The sequence below is a fragment of the Euleptes europaea genome, chromosome 7 (assembly GCF_029931775.1).
Source record: "Euleptes europaea isolate rEulEur1 chromosome 7, rEulEur1.hap1, whole genome shotgun sequence".
NCBI classification, from domain to species: domain Eukaryota; kingdom Metazoa; phylum Chordata; class Lepidosauria; order Squamata; family Sphaerodactylidae; genus Euleptes; species Euleptes europaea.
The window spans coordinates 97,853,671-97,870,734 of NC_079318.1; the positions used below are offsets into that span (position 1 = coordinate 97,853,671).

The following is a 17,064-nucleotide window of genomic DNA, read 5'->3' on the forward strand; positions in this document are numbered from 1 at the left end:
TGGCTCCCCCTGGTTGGAGGACGTCTGAAACAGAGCTGCAACATGCATGGCCTTTTAAGCTTTGAGTTATGAGGGGTGGGGTCAGGATGAAGCCCCCTCTCCTTCCTGGGCCTTTGAGTATCTGCACCTCACTTTAAGGGCCAAGTCTCTTTCTTCCAGTGTGGAGACTGGGAATCTTTTCCAAATGTCCTTTTCTTTCTTTTGTTCTTGAGAAAACAAGAGGTGCATCTCAACAGCCTGACCTGGTTTTTGGCAGGAAAAATGGGCTGCGCTCAGGTCCGTTTGCCATGTCCCACAGAGGGGGCAATTTGAGAACGGCCTGCAAAAACCGGGACAACATTAATTTCTAAGAGCCGAGGCACACGTGCGGCAGCTTCACATGGTATTTTGTGCTGGGCTGTACCACCACAGGTGGGGATGTAGCATACTTGCCTGCTTCCCCCTCAGATGTGACCCCTCCCTCCTCCTCGCACACGGAAATCTAGCCTGTCTGGAAGGGGAAGTGTCTAGGGTAGCAGTTTTCTCTGAGGAGCTAAGCATTGAAGTGTCCTGCACAGTGTTGGGGAAATGTTCACACTAGCGGTCTTCCACCCGATGTCTCAAGGGGTACAGTCCAGCCACACACAGTCCTGTGCGTCCGCTGCATATGCACATCAGCTGTCCAGCCTCACTTAGAGCTCTTAAACCCCTTCACAAGAGTGGGGGGGTTTATTTATGGCTATCCTTATTTCTGGGCTTAAGCCCCGCCCTCGGGGACAGTATGAAGATGATCCAGTATCAAAATAAGCGTATTAAGACACGCACACCCTGCCCAAGAGAAGGGTCTTTTGCTGGAAGTTAAGCTGGGCAGCTCCAACGCCACATCCCGGTTTTATTGGGGGTGGGGTCCTGTTTGGGGAAGGAAGTAGAATCGTCTGCTCCCACCCCCCATTTTGATTGTATAAGCAGCATATGTTACATGTAACTTTTTTTCTTCAATAAAGGTTTATTTGGAATCCTGCTTCTGGCGTCAAATCGATTGAGGTGGGAGGGCTGAATGAAATGGCTGAGTAAGGGGCAGAGGAGTGGGGAATTTCGAAAGCGTTGCCAGCAGCTGGCTGCTACAGGGCCTCTCTTTGGTAGGGATCGCTTTTGGCTTCTTTGTCCTGTGCTTGAAAGGAAGGGGATGGCATGGGGATACAGTTGCCAACCTGTCTTGAGCCACAGATGCTCACCTGTGGTGTAGAGCGCCAGCGTGGTGTATTGGTTAAGAGCGGCAATGGCTAATCTGGTGAACTGGATTTGTTTCCCCGCTCCTCCACATGAAGCCAGCTGGGTGACCTTGGGGCTAGTCACACTCTCTCAGCCCCACCTACCTCACGGTGTCTTGTGGAGAGGGGAAGGGAAGGTGATTGTAAGCCGGTTTGATTCTGCCTTAAGTGGTAGAGGAAGTCAGCATATAAAAACCAACTCTTCTTCATGTGGAGGAGTGGGGAATCAAACCCAGTTCCCCAAATTAGAATCCACTGCTCTCAGCCACTGCACCGCACTGGGTTTTATATGCCAAGTTGTTTTTTATATGCCGACGTTCTATACCTTTTTAAGGAGAATGAACCCGGCTTACAACTCCCTTCCCCCTCCCCACAACAGACACCCTGTGAGGTTGGTGGGGCTGAGAGACTGTGACTAGCCCAAGGTCACCCAGCTGGCTTCGTGCGGAGGAGTGGGGAAACAAATCCAGTTCACCAGATTAGCCTCCGCCGCTCAGGTGGAGGAGTGGGGGAATCAAACCCGGTTCTCCTGATCAGGATTCCCCATTCAGTGGAGTATCGCTTTCCAGCAGAAAGAAGGAAACGAGGAATTTGGGGGGGGGGGGAAATAAACCCAAGCCTTTTCCAGGATGAGTTTCAGTCGGTGGCCATCTTGGCCTGCAGTAGAACAGCTAGACTCAAGTTCATCAGCACCTTAGAAACCAACAAGATTTTTGTGATACAAGCTTTTGAGAGTGTAGGGCCTTTTATGCACGGGTTGTTTCCTTGGCGATTCCCCCCCACCCCGCTACTTTGGGGCTTCTGAACTTTAGAAGTCACTGTGCTCTTTCCCCACTTGTTCTGGATGCCACCAGGAACAGTATCCAGAAAAAGCGGAGAGAGAGCGAAGTGACTTCTAAAGGTCGGCAAGCGCGTGCAGAATGAAACCAAGTTCCGACATAGTTGCGGGGTGGGGTCGATCGCCACGGGAACACCCCGTGCATAAAAGTCCAGAGTGTGATATCTGTTGAAGGGAGCTTTGGCTTTTGAAAGCTTATCCTCCCAAAATCTTGTTGGTCTCAAAAGTGATAATGGAACTTGAATCAACCCCTGCGTGTTTCTTTACCTCCAGCCTGCGCTGAGCTGCTAGTGATGAATTATTTTGGAGGAGAAAAACCCTACTAATCACTATTCAACCAGATCCTGCCCATGGAACATTTAAGGTTTCAATGCTCTCTTCTCACAACAGCCCTGCAGGGCAAAGCGAGGCTCCGAGGGGAAAGACCATGGCTCCATGGAAAAGTTTTTTTTTGGGGGGGGGGAAGCAGAAGGTCACAGGTTTAATTCCCGGCATCTCCAGTTAAAGGACCAGACAGTAGGTGATGCAATAAGACCTCTGCTTGAGGCCCTGGAGAGATGCTGCCAGTCTGAGTAGACAATATAGGCCTTGATGGACTAAGGGTCTGATTCAGTATAAGGCAGATTCATGTGTGTTCATATCTGAGAAGGGCCCATGGTTCAGTGGTGGAGCCTCTGCTTTGAATGAAGAAGGTCCCAGGTTAATTATCCCTGGCATCTCCAGTTAAAAGAACCTGGCAGTAGGTGATGTGAAAGACCCCTGCCTGAGACCTTGGAGAGCTGCTGCTAGTGTGAGCAGACAACACTGACTTTTGCTTGTCTTCATGTAAGGGGTGGTGGTTTGCCAGTAAACAGGGCAGGGTTTTGAACCAAGGTCCGTTTATGCATGGGTACCTTCACTCACGTTTGCCCCCGGTCTCTCTCGGTTGTTCCTTGGAGTTCTGCATGAGTTTTCCATCCATTAGAGATGACCTCACTGCCAGCCCTCACAGATCCCAGACCTTCCCATTCCTCTGTTTAACCCGATTCTTCCTTCTGAGCGCAGCCCGGATGAAATCCTTGCGCATAAGACAAAGTGCGGGACACACAAGTTTGGTTTCTCTCACAGACTTACAAAGCAGCGTGTAAAGAGGCGGGGATTCAGTTGCTTCCTGCTTCCTCGTTCTTTCTGAGCAGAAGAAAGGCTTTTCAAAACCGAGGCTTGGATTTCTCCACCCACTCCCCTCCTTTCAGATGGCTCCATTTTTTTATGTTCTTAAAATGTTTTTTTATGTGGCAACTGGGTTTGGGGCAGGTTTCCTCTCACAGTAAGCACTACGTGTAAGCCAATTACAAAGCAGCATTTCAAGGGGCAGAGACTTGATTTGAGCTTGGAGACTGCTGGTGCAGAGATTCCCTACAGGAAGGTGCAGTTCCAGCGAGCAACGAACCTCAGGGAAAACTCCCATGCATAAATGACCCGGGTCTCTCCGGTCCAAGTTCTACGCTGGCCATTGTGAGTACACTGACCCCCAACTCCACCCCAGCAGCAGAGAGTTCAGACACCCATGATTTAGGACAGGCATATTGGAGACGTGGATTTCACCGTAGCCCCGTCTCCACTTTTGAACTAGAACAAGCCTAATCCCGCGCTCTTATTCTACCACCAAACAATACGCCCACATTCCATTTGACGTTCACGCGTTCTTTAATGCCATGGGGTGGAGAAGCAACCAGAGACGTTCCTTGCCTTCATTCCCCATCAAGTTGGGTTGGAGATGCTTTCTACAAGTGCAGACCCCTCCTCTCCATTTGGTGCCCCTAAATTAGGTGACTCTTGTGCCGCTTTCGGGCCCAATTCCCGCTCCAGGGGGTACACCATGAAAACGACATCCGTCCAAGGTGGGAGGGCAGGATGGTCTGGTTGAACGAGTTCGAATCCCAAGAAGCTGAATGCCCGGAGCAGGTTGCCTGCAGGGTGGGAGGAGAAGAAGAGTTAGTTTTTATGCTACACTTTTCTCTACCTTTTAAGGAGTCTCAAAACAGCTTCCAATTGCCTTCCTTTCCCCTCCCCACAACAGACACCTTGTGAACTAGGTGGGGCTGAGAGTTTGGAGAGAACGGTGACTGGCCCAAGGTCACCCAGCAGGCTTCATGTGGAGGAGTGGGAAATCAAACCCGGTTCACTAGATTAGAGTAATAGAATCATAGAGTTGGAAGGGATCACCAGGGTCATCTAGTTGAACCCCCTGCACAATGCAGGAAACTCACAACTACCTCCCCCACACACACACCCAGTGACCCCCTACTCCATGCCCAGAAGATGGCCAAGATGCCCTCCCTCTCATGAACTGCCTAAGGTCATAGAACCAGTGTTGCTGACAGATGGCCATCTAGCCTCTGCTTAAAAACCTCCAAGGAGGAGCACTACCTCCCGAGGAAGTCTGTTCCACTGAGGAAATTCTTCCTAATGTTAGGAAATTCTTCCTAATGTTAGGAAATTCTTCCTAATGTCCACCGCTCATGTGGAGGAGTGGGGAAACAAACCTGGCCAATCTGCTTGAGTTCCTTCTCCCTTTTAAAGACCTCTTGAGTTATAGGATTTTTACTCGCCCCCTGCAAGTGCTTCATGCTTCAATGCTTTGTGGGGGAAGATGGCACTGTATATAGGTCCCTTAATAAATAAAGTTCTTAATAATTTTCCATTCTACTCTGATATTTAGAATCTGCTGCAACCAAGAAAGGCAGGGTTTGGTGCCCGGCAAGCATGGCACTCTTACCATGGTCAGATCGACATTTGCGAAAGTTGACGAACACCCGGTCCACGTCCGTCTCTTCTTCCACGTATTCCAGGGTCGCAGTCAAGCTACAAACAGCGACAGCCGCAGGGGCCAGAACAAGGATTAGAATAATAGAAACAGAGCGTTGGAAGGGACCTCCAGGATCATCTAGTCCAACCCCCTGCACAATGCAGGAAATTCACAACTACCTCCCCACCACATCACCAGTGACCCCTGCTCCATGCCCAGAAAATTGTCATTAGGAAAAGCACACACACACACACACTCCCCAAGCTAGGAGTCTCTAAAGCCTGCATTTCAGCCCAGGTAGATAGCCGTGTTAGTCTGTTAACAGCAAAATTAAAGTGCCACTGAACTTTGTTTTGACCCACTGGTTTCTGAACTTTGCAACTTCTTGAGTCAGATTTGTGTCCGTTTCTTCTCTCACTTAAGGACCAGTCTATTCATCCATAACAATATTAGCTGCAGTATACAGGATCTAGTAATATCAACTTGTCCTGACCTGGATGGCCAAGGCTAGCTGATCTCGTCAGATCTCGGAAGCTAAGCATAGTCGGCCCTGGTTCATGCTTGGATGGGAGATCACCAAGGAAGTCCAGGGTTGCAACGCAGAGGCAGGCAATGACAAACCACCTCTGAATGTCTCTTGCCTTGACCTGGATGGCCCAGACTATCCCAATCTTGTCAGATCTCAGAAGCTAACCATAGTTGGTCCTGGTTCATGCTTGGATGGGAGGCCACCAAGGAAGTCCAGGGTTGCCACGCAGAGGCAGGGAATGACAAACCACCTCTGAACTGCTCTTGCCTTGATCTGGATGGCCCAGAGTAGTTCAGTCTTGTCAGATCTCAGAAGCTAAGCAGGGTCAGCTCTGGTTAGTACTTGGATGGGAGACCACCAAGGAATACCAGGGGTGCTATACAGTGGCAGGCAATGGCAAACCAGATCTGGGTTGTTTCTACCCTGACCTGGACGGCCCAGGCTAACCCAATCTTGCCAGATCTCAGAAGCTAAGCAGGTTGGGAATACTGAATGTGAAAATGCTGAATTAGAACTCATAAAGTTCAACAGCGTCTTTCATCCTGGCCTAAACAGAGACTTGATTTCTTTACTATAATTTCTAATTCCTCAATAGGAATTTAATTGGTTGTTCTTAACTGTAACTCTTTACTAGTGTTAATTTTTCTTATATGTCAGACTATTTTGTTACAGTTTTGTTTTCCTGCTCCCCACGAGAGTCTAGAACCTCTCTAAGGCCGTTTATGCTTGGTAATTAGCAGCGTGTTCCAGGCTGAAGGTGCCCCACATATTTTATCGAGTTCTTCACTCTGAACCTCATTCTAAAAGTCACTGTGAAGCCAGCACACACTTGCTTCGCATTTCTTAAGAGCCGCTTTAATGCGACCTTTTTTTATTTGCTCCATCCTCACCTTGAAGCATCCACTCAATGAAGCCTGAAGAATCACAGCTGCTGGTTAGTTATGCAAACGACGATTGCTAATGGCTATGCAAACGAAGGAGTGGGGAGGGTGGAACTTGCTTGACTTTCTCCTCTTGCATTGGGACCGTGAATAGGCATTTTAAAGGTCAGATTTAAAAAAGGAGCTTTGAGCCAGCATCAGAATCGACCCTGCATAACTGGCCTAACGGTCTATTAAGTGTAACAACCAAATCCATTGACAGTCCCTTTTCCATCTTCAAGTACTTGAGAGGCTGTCATATAGAAGATGGTGCCAAATTGTTTTCTGTTGCCCCAGAAGGTCAGACCAGAACCAACGGGTTGAAATTAAATCAAAAGAGTTTCCATCTAGACATTAGGAAGAGTTTTCTAACAGTTAGAGCGGTTCCTCAGTGGAACAGGCTTCCTGGGGAGGTGGTAACCTCTCCTTCCCTGGAGGTTTTTAAGATGTTGCAGCACTGACTCAGAAGTAAACAACTGTTTGAGGGTTGTAAAGGCATCTTGACACTGAGCGGTCCAATGAATCTTGGCGGTAGGCAACGTGGTAGAGACTCCTTTACCTTTAGTTTTTAGATGGCCATCTGTCAGCAATGCTGATTCTATGAACTTAGGCAGATGATGAGAGGGAGGGCATCTTGGCCACCTTCTGAGCCTGGAGCAGGGGTCACTGGGGGTGTTGGGGGAGGTAGTTGTGAATTTCCTGCATTGTGCAGGGGGTTGGACTAGATGACCCTGGTAGTCCCTTCCAACTCTATGATTCTATGCCAAGCTTCTCTCTCTCCTCCACCTTCTCCTCTTTTCTCCCCACCCTTTCTTTATCTCGGTTCTCCACTATGATTTCATTTCCATAGTAGCTGAAGAAGAGAGCGCTTGACTACCGAAAGCTCGGGCTCGGATAAATGTCATTTGCCTTCAAGGTGCCGCTGGACTTCTAGTTCTCAGTGCCAAACTTACGTATGAGGTGGGAGACCCGAGAATTGAACCGAGGTGTTTTAACGTAGAGCCTTTGTGCTTCCAAGGTTTAACGTTCTACCCTCAGCTGTGCTATTAGGGAAGTTCCAGAAAACCCCGTACATAAATAGAGTCTGTCCTTGCATACTGAGATGTGTAGAATCATTACAGCATGTTTTTTTCTGTATTGCCCTTTTTATGCTGACATTCGAGCAAAACCTCTTAACCTACTGTTAGGTCATTTACACGTGGTCGCTGTAGCCTCCTTTATTCCCCGTTTCAGCCAGGATCAAAGTAACCTGGGTTGGGGGAAATTGTATGCATTGGCTGGAATGATCAGGGACGAAACTGTGTGCTAATGGAGGCATGAATACAGAAAAGCAGTCTCCCAAGTTCAAATCAAGTCCCACCCCTTTAAATGCTGCTCTGTAATTGGCTGACTTTGCAGTGCTCCCCATGAGAGAAGATTTCCTTCCCACCAATCCCAACTGCCACATAAAAAAAGCATTTTAAGTATAAAAAATGGAGCAATCTGAAAGGAGGGGAGAGAAATCCAAGCCTCGTTTTTAAAAAAGCCTTTCTTTTGCTCAGAAAGAGCTCCGAGGTAGCAGGAAGCACTTGAATCCCTGCCTCTTTACACACTGCTTCATGATTGGCTGTGAGAGAAGCCAATCTTCTGTGCTTCCCCTGTTTGGCTATCTGCGTGCTGCCTTGAAGAGGGGTTTGGAAAAGGGTGGGGCGAAGTTCAACCCGAGAAAGTTGTACGCTCGCTCCGTGATTCTGGAATGAGCCAGGATGAACGGTTTAATTCGGGCCACAAGAGGGATGCGTTGAAACAGAGTTGAGCTGACAAGGAATGAGGTAACGTGCATACAGAAAATTTTGATCCTGGCTGAAACGGAATAAAGGAGGCTACGGCAACCATGCATAAATGACCTTAGTTAACTGGAATGGTGCTTCGAATAAGTGCAAGGTACAACTATTTCTTTCTGGACAAAATCCTGCCACGATAGACAGGGTAGCAAAATTTTGGCAACTGGCTATGAGGGAGGCTGTAGCATGAAAGCATGCATGCGTGCGCCAATGCACGCGCGTCACTTCCAGTTTAGAACCAGGTGCCACCTCACAAGGGGGCTTATACCTCTAGGTTTGAGTGGTAAAGCAGCCCTTTAACACTCAAACGAAGAGGTATAAGGCCCCTTGTGAGGCAGAACTTCAGGTTCTAAACCAGAAGTGACGTGCGGGGTATGAATGAGCGCACGTTTGCCCGCTGACCCTCAGGTGGTCGGCGGGCAGAGGGGCAAATTGCCTGGGGTTTGCCCGCCACCAGCGGGCACCTGGCAACCCTAGGCCAGGGGGTGGTCTCCCTCCCACCCACCATGTGCCATTTTAACAACCTAACCTGCTCCCCAAACCGGGAAGAGGGACAAGCGAACGTTAGACAGGCTGCAGTCCCTGCTCACCTTTCGCGGCTGCAGCGTTCCAGGGCCAGGTGAGGGGCGTCGAGGAAGAGCGTATGCCCATGCAGTAAGCCGTGCCAATGAGCTGTGTCCTGGGTGCCAAGCTTGAAATGGAAGTCCAATTGGACCGGGCTGTCGGGAAGCTCGCGATCCCCAGCGAGGACGGTCAGATTCCCAGCCTGTTGGAAAGAACAATATTCCTGTTTCAGAGAAGGGCGCTGTGGCTGAGTGGAAGAGGCTGTGGCTCAGTGGAAGAGCATCTGCTTGGTCATGCAGAAGGTCCCAGGTTCAATCCCCGGCATCTCCAGTTAAAAAGGACCAGGCAATAGGTGATGTGAAAGACCTCTGCCTGAGACCCTGGAGAGCTGTTGCCAGTCTGAGTAGACAATACTGGCCTTGAAGGACCGAGGGTCTGATTCAGTATAAGGGCAGCTCCACCATGTGTTCAGACCCAGCCTGACTTGCCCGAAAGTCAGTGGCAGAGGGGGAAAAACACCAGCCCACTACCTAATCTTCATTTCATTTCAGAGGCAGGAGGGGGTTAAAAAAACAAGCGACATTGCATGCACCTTTACATCTCTTCCAGGTAAAAACAAAATTTCCAGCAATTCCTAGATCTAACGTCATCACTTCTGGTGTGGAATCACCAAAATTCTACTGCTTTACCTGGAAGTGATGTCATGCCCCCAACTTTGTTTCACCATGTCCCTACCCCTACCCCTCCCACCGGTTGTCGGGCTCAATAGGGTTGTCTGCTCTGGGTTGTGAAATACCTGGAGATTTTGGGGGTGGAACCTGAGAAGGGCGGGTTTTGGTGAGGGAAGGGGACCACAGTGGGGCATAGAGTCCAACCACCAAAGCAGCCATTTGCTCCAAGGGAACTGATCTCTATTTCCTGAAGACCAGTTGTAATTCGAGGAGATCTTCAGCCACCACCTGGACGTTGATCACGATGGGTAGCCGTCTTTGTCTGTAGCAGTAGAAAAGAGCAAGAGTCCAGGAGCACTTTAAAGACTAACAAAATTTCTGGCAGAGGATGAGCTTTCGCGAGTCACAGCTCATGTCTTCAAAGAAGTGAGATGTGACTCATGAAACCTCATACCCTGCCAGAAATGTTGTTAGTCTTTAAGGTGCTCCTGGACTCTCACTCTTTTCTACCACCCAAAGGTGGGCAACCCAAGTAGAAGAGTTGGTTTTTATATGTTGATTTTCTCTACCACTTAGGAGAAGAATTGTTGTTTTTTATATGCTGACTTTCTTTACCACTTAAGGGAGACTCAAACCAGCTTACAATCACTTTCCCTTCCCCTCCCCACAACAGACACCCTCTGAGGTAGGTGGGGCTGAGAGAGCTGTGACTAGCCCAGGGTCACCCAGCTGTAGGGTTGCCAGGTCCCTCTTCTCAACTGGCGGGAGGTTTTGGGGGCGGAGCCTGAAGAGGGTGGGGTTTGGGGAGGGGAGGGACTTCAATGCCATAGTGTCCAATTGCCAAAGCGGCCAGTTTTCTCCAGGTGATCTGATCTCTATCGGCTGGAGATCAGTTGAATTAGCAGGAGATCTCCTGCTACTACCTGGCAGTTGGCAACCCTACCCAGCTAGCTTCATGTGTAGGGGTGGGGAAATCAACCCGGTTCACCAGATTAGCGTCCACCGCTCATGTGGAGGAGTGGGAATCGAACCCAGTTCTCCAGATTAGGGTCCGCCGTTCCAAACCACCGCTCTTAACCACTACACCCACCCGTCCTATGTGGGTTGTGCTTACACATATGTTGCACCTAACTTCACAACATACATCGAGTGGCAATAATGTTGCACCCCTATAATTTTTCAAACAAAGGGGGACCTTTGTTTGAAAAACCAGGGCCACTTCCGTTCATTGTCAGGCCAAGCAACGGCTCACCTTGTATACCTCTTTTAAGCTCGCGCTGTCTCTTTCGGTGGTGCTTCCGTCGGCCGGGCAGCGGCCCTCGAACTCAGGAACACTGCGGGCAGCGACGGGGCCTGATACTCAAGCGCTCACGCTGGGTAAGGGTTGAGCTTTCGCGGGGGGAAAAGAAGAGAGGGGAGAAAGGGGTGACTGTTTGGAGCCGAACTTCGCCTTAGGAAGCAGCTTGCGCCTTGCAGCAGCTTGAACAGAAGGGAGCAGCAGGAAAGACCCCTTGACGTAATTTGCCTCGGCAGGCGTGAAACGTCTTAGCAGCGGAGCGGCCAGTTTGTTGCGCGCACGGGAGGAGGTGAAAACCAGAATGCAGAAAAAGAGACGTTCATGACCTGAACGTTGTGATGAAGAGAGCCAGAGTACGGCCATCTTGGGGTTGAAGAAACCTCAGCCTCGGCTTGTTTCAAGAAAAAAAGAACGGGCTGGTTTAGCAAGTACCAGAAACGTTGCCTTGAGAAGGCGCATCATGCATCAGCCGCTAGTCGGAACTGGCAAACTGCACATGAAACAGCATAATTGCTTATTGTTAGACCAAAATCGTTTGGACGACGTGTGAACTCTGCCCACGGGCATAGGGATGTGTGTGCGCGTGCTTAGGACAGATGAGCAAAAAAGGGCAAAAAGAAGGTGGACTTGGTATAAAACAGTGGTTCCCAACCTTTTTTTGACCAGGGACCACTAGGACTTTTTTGTTCGGTGCAGGGACCCCAAGGTTCAAAATAAAAATTCAGAGAATGTGAAAATAAACTTTAATCATAACTGTTAGTTAAACATTAAGCTTAGAATAATATTTGAATATATATTTTTATAATAGAGAACTTTTAATTGAAAATATTAATTTATTGTGGGTTTATAACTTTGTTTCGCGGACCTTAATTTAGTTCTCGCGGACCCCTGGGGGTCCACGGACCCATGGTTGGGAACCAGTGGTATAAAACATGTGATCCTCTTTATCAACGCTGTACAAAAGAGCAGGGACTGTGTGTCTACAATGGAATTCGGATGTTTAAGGCCCGAATTCACCTTTACTCGAATAAAGCAATTTTTAAAACCTTCTTCTCTATTTCTGGAGTCTATCTAGCTGTGTAAATTGGGAGTGATACAAGAGCCATTTGGGTAACAACGTGAATGTAAAATGAAAAGCTCAGGACTGGTGGTTTTCCATTTTGGATGTGGTAAAATGACTCCTTGGGGTGGTTTGTTATTATTTTTAACCATATGTATTTTCTGTCGTAAATATTTTATTTGTAAGCAAAATATTTTCTTCGTCAGCCGACAGTGATTTTTCTAGAGTTGCATGGTTCCAAAAACCTAGACTGACCAGGAATAACAGAATCATAGAATACAGAGTTGGAAGGGACCTCCAAGGTCATCTAGTCCAACCCCCTGCACAATGCAGGAAAGTCACAATTACCCCCCCACACACACACACACACAGTGACCCCTTCTCCATGCCCAGAAGATGGTAAAAAAAAAAAAAAAAACCCTCCAGGATCCCTGCCCAATCTGGCCTGGAGGAAAATTGCACCCTGACCCCAAAGTGACCATCGGCATTACCCTGGGCATGCAAGAAAGGGCCACAATTGCCAAACACTGATGCAAACCTTCCTGCCCTCCCTCTTCCTGCCTAAATTAATAGAATTAGCATTGCTGACAGATGGCCATCTAGCCTCTGTTTAAAAACCTCCAGGGGAGATGGGACAACGTCTTCACAAGAGAACTCATCCATTTGCTTCCTACTGAGTATCCCCATGCGCCCCCCTTACCTGCCTTGAGGAAACAGAAAATATACACATTTTAATAAATACCTCCTCTCAAAAGGTGTCATTTTCCGCCGATATTTAAGGCGACACTTGTAGAGATAGTCGAAATAGGGGAAGGGGGAATTGAAAGGGCAAAGGCAGTTCCGTAGCCTCCTCCTCCTGATCCAAGAAAGGGAGAGGGTGTGCACGTGTTCCCGGATCCGCAACGTTTTTTCAGCTGATGTCTTCCCCTTGGCAAAGTGAGCCTGAACCCCAGCCCGCTCCTCACTTAAGTACCTGAGGGGATCCTTTATGATGTGTCCTGGTCTCCCACGACAACAAGGATGCACCACAAGCATCATTGTGAGAGTATGCGCCCTTGTACAAATCTATGGTGAGACCACACTTGGAACACTGTGCACAGTTCTGGTCACCACACCTAAAAAGGGATATTGCAGAGCTTGAGAAGGTGCAGAAAAGAGCAACCAAAATGATCAGGGGACTGGAGCAACTGCTTTGTGAGGAGCAGTTGAAATACTTAGGGCTGTTTAGCATGGAAAGAAGACAGTTAAGGGGAGACATGATAGAGGTCTATAAAATGATACATGGGATGGAGAGAGAGGAAGGGAGAAGCTTTTCTCCCTCTCCCATAATACCAGAACACGGGGTCATTTGCTGAAGCTGGAGGGTGAGAGATTCAAAACTGATGTGATTTATGCCATCACATGCCAGCAATGCCCTTCCACAATCTACATTGGACAAACAGGTCAGTCTCTTAGACAAAGATTAAATGGACATAAGTCTGATATCAGAAACCACAATATTCAAAAACCAGTGGGAGAACATTTCAACCTTCCAGGACATTCTGTTGCAGATTTAAGAGCAGCAGTTCTCTTACAAAGGAATTTCAAAGGGAGATTGGAAAGAGAAACTGCTGAATTACAGTTGATATTCAAACTAAAGTCAATGCATTTACCTGGGCTGAATAAAGACCTTGCATTCATGGCCCATTACCAATGCTGATTTCTCCACACCCATCTCTCCCCTGGACATCACAGACTCTTCTGCATACCACACCTAATCCCATCAAGCCTGCTATTCACATTTACATACTGTTCCTCTACTTAAAGACCGATGGATTCACATTCTAGCTGTATCTGAAGAAGTGAGCTGTGGCTCACGAAAGCTCATACCCTACCAGAAAATATTTTTGTTAGTCTTTAAGGTGCTACTGGACTCTTGCCCTTTTTGATAAAAAGAAGTCTTTCTTCATACAACACATAGTTAAATTGTGGAACTCCCTGCCCCAGGATGTGGTGATGGCTGCCAAGTTGGAAGGCTTTAAGAGGAGAGTGGACATGTTCATGGAGGAGAGGACTATCCATGGCTACCAGTCAAAATGGATACTAGTCATGATGCATACCTATTCTCTCCAGGATCAGAGGAGCGGGCCTATTACATTTAGGGTTGCCAGGTTCCTCTTTGCTACTGGTGGGAAGTTTTTGGGGCGGAGCCTGAGGAGGGGGTTTAGGGAGGGAGGGACTTTAATGCCATAGAGTCCAATGGCCAAAGTGTCTATTTTCTCCAGGTGAACCGATCTCTATCGGCTGGAGATCAGTTATAATAGCAGGAGATCTCTAGCTAGTACCTGGTGGTTAGTAAAATAGTATAGGAGCGAAGAGTGTACCTTTTGGAAGTCTTATAGTAACCTGATTTATACATACCCTGTGTGGGATATGAAAATGATTGTGTATGACTATACACTCTTTAGAAGCAATTCTCTGTAAGTATGTTTTATTCATTTGACTTTGTATCTTGAATAGCTGTAATCTAGAATATATGACTATGTACTGCAATTTTAAAATTCAGGAAGGACTAACGAAGGATTCTACATTATTGTGAATTTGAAACGGCCATATCCTATTGAAGATTGTGGCTTCTCATTCATCTTGAATATTGAACTTGAACTCATATTACTTACTTGGTACTCTGCTGAGACCTTTGAAAGACTTTTTGCCCTTTGATTGTATATTTTGTACATACTGTGTGTTGGTTATAGTGTGGTTACTTGTGTTTGTACATTGTATGTATATAGGTATCTCAGTAGCTTATATAAACTGCACTTTGTTTGTAAATGTTCTTCGCTCCTATACTATTTTCCTAACCTTTGGTATTAGTATAGAGATACCTGTTTCTCCCCCAGTACCGGGAGGTTGGCAACCCTAGACGAATTATATTTATTATTTATCACGACGGATAGTTGTGTTAGTCTGTCTGCAGCAGTAGAAAAGAGCAAGAGTCCTTAAAGATTAACAAAATTTCCGTCCGGGTATAACCTTTAGTGAGCCACGGCTCCCTTCTTCAGATCATTTATATTAATTTATTCATTTGACTTCTATCCCACCATTTCCCGACTAAGTCTGGCTCAGGGTGGCTGTGCAAAATTCATTGAGATGAGCCAGGGCCGGCATGTAGTTTGACAAACGAAAAAGAGGGGGTTCAGATGCAAGTTGGAGCTGAATAATTAGTATTGTTGATTATGTAGTTCTCTTCATCATAGAATCATGAACTGGAAGGGACCACCATGGCCAGCATGTCCAACTCCCTGCACAATGCAGGGAATTCCCCCCCCACACCCCTAGTGACCAGAAGATGGCCAAGATGCCCTCCCTCTCATCATCTGCCTAAGGTCACAGAATCAGCATTGCTGACAGATGGCCATCTAACCTTAAAATCCTCCAGGGAAGGAGAGCTCACCACCTCCCGAGGAAGCCTGTTCCACTGAGGAACTGCTCTACCTGTCAAAAAGTTCTTCCTAATGTCTAGACCAGTGGTTCCCAACCTTTTTTTGACCAGGGACCACTAGGACTTTTTTGTTCGGTGCAGGGACCCCAAGGTTCAAAATAAAAATTCTGAGAATTTGAAAATAAACTTTAATCATAACTGTTAGTTAAACATTAAACTTAGAATAATATTTGAATATATATTTTTATAATAGAGAAGTTTTAATTGAAAATATTAATTTATTATGGGTTTAGAACTTTGTTTCGCGGACCTTAACTTAGTTCTCGTGGACCCCTGGGGATCCACGGACCCCTGGTTGGGAACCAGTGGTCTAGACGGAAACTCTTTTGATTTAATTTCAACCCGTTGGTTCTGGTCCGACCTTCTGGGGCAACAGAAAACAACTCGGCACCCTCCTCTCTATGACAGCCCTTCATGTACTTGAAGATGGTTATCCTATCCCCTCTCAGTCTTCTCCTCTTCAGGCTAAACATACCCAGCTCCTTCAACCTTTCCTCCTAGGACTTGGTCTCCAGACCCCGCACCATCTTCGTTGCCCTCCTCTGGACACGTTCTTAAATTGTGGTGCCCAAAACTGAACTTCTTGAATCAGGAAGGCTGAAAACGATCAGATTGCAGAAACGGTGACTTTTGAAAGATGCTTTCTCCTTCTTTGTTGGCTTGACACCATCTGCTTTTTGCTTGCTTTGGAAAGCTCTTGTAGGTGTTGTTCAAAGACTGGCGCCCATGTGGTGAGGCCACTGTGCACATGGCTCAACAGTACACTCTTCCTTAGCATTATTCCAAAATTGCTTCCTGTTGCGGGCGCAGGAAACAGGTAGTCTGTACATGCTCGCTGATATTTTTACCCTTAAGATTTTTTCCTCTTTTTAAATTATTATTATTATTTAAATTTTTATTTAAGGGTTTTCAGGATACAGAAATATTTAAAAAAGGAACTGGGGAAGGGGAAAAGGAAAAGGAAAATTGTTATATGTCAGTAAACAGTAAATACATTACATATTTCATAGACAAATTAATCTAATGTGCACCCAGTTAAAAAGAGTTGCGTCTGATGATCAGTGCGTTATCTTACACAAATATTTACATGGGTGGTATATATTCTTTTTATTTTTACTTTAATCTGGTTATCCTGTTAAATATGATTAACCAATTTCAAACGTTATGCGTATTTATCGTAAAAGGGTTGCCATTTGCACCCAAAGTCATCTAATGGTTGTTTGCTTATCAGGCAGGTTATTCAGATTTCTTTTTTCCTCTCGAAAAGAATTAGTCAAAGGGAAATATATTTTGTCCATGCTCAAAATGCCTTTAAAAACAACAACAACAAGGTTTCTTCCGTTCAGGGGAAAAAGTACTCCATGTGTGGTGATAAGCCCTTTGCTCCCAATTAATATTAATTAATAATATATAATATATAAAATTTTATATTTTATAATAGTAATCATTAATTATTATTAATAGTTATCAATATTAATTATTATTAATAGTTATCAATATTAATTATTATTAATAGTTATCAATATTAATTATTATTAATAGTTATCAATATTAATTATTATTTAATATATGAAATTAATAATTAATATATGAAATGTGCCTTTGATGTACATGAATAAAAAGTGGTTTTGTGTGTGCGTGGGGGGGGGTGACAAGAAGAACTCTGCGCATGCTCAGAGGCTCCTTCCCAGGCAGCCCGCCGGTCCGAAGGCGTCACGACAGGCGCGCCCAGGCCGCGCCCAAGCCCCGCCCTCTCCCCGCCCCCTTGCCCGCCATGCGCTGGGCCCGGGCGGGCGGGCGGAGCTACGCGAGGCCGGGGCTGAGCGCGGCCTAGTCGGGGGCG

General features: G+C 46.7%; 1 protein-coding gene across 1 annotated transcript; it reads right to left on the reverse strand.

The window, feature by feature from the left end:
- Positions 1-3,828: 3,828 nt before the first annotated feature.
- Positions 3,829-12,607, reverse strand: OAZ3 (ornithine decarboxylase antizyme 3). The gene is given in 6 exon segments (XM_056853538.1): positions 3,829-4,037; positions 4,847-4,932; positions 8,739-8,914; positions 10,636-10,710; positions 10,712-10,772; positions 12,483-12,607. Coding segments are annotated over 6 exon segments (627 nt in total). The 5' UTR covers positions 12,503-12,607.
- Positions 12,608-17,064: the final 4,457 nt, after the last annotated feature.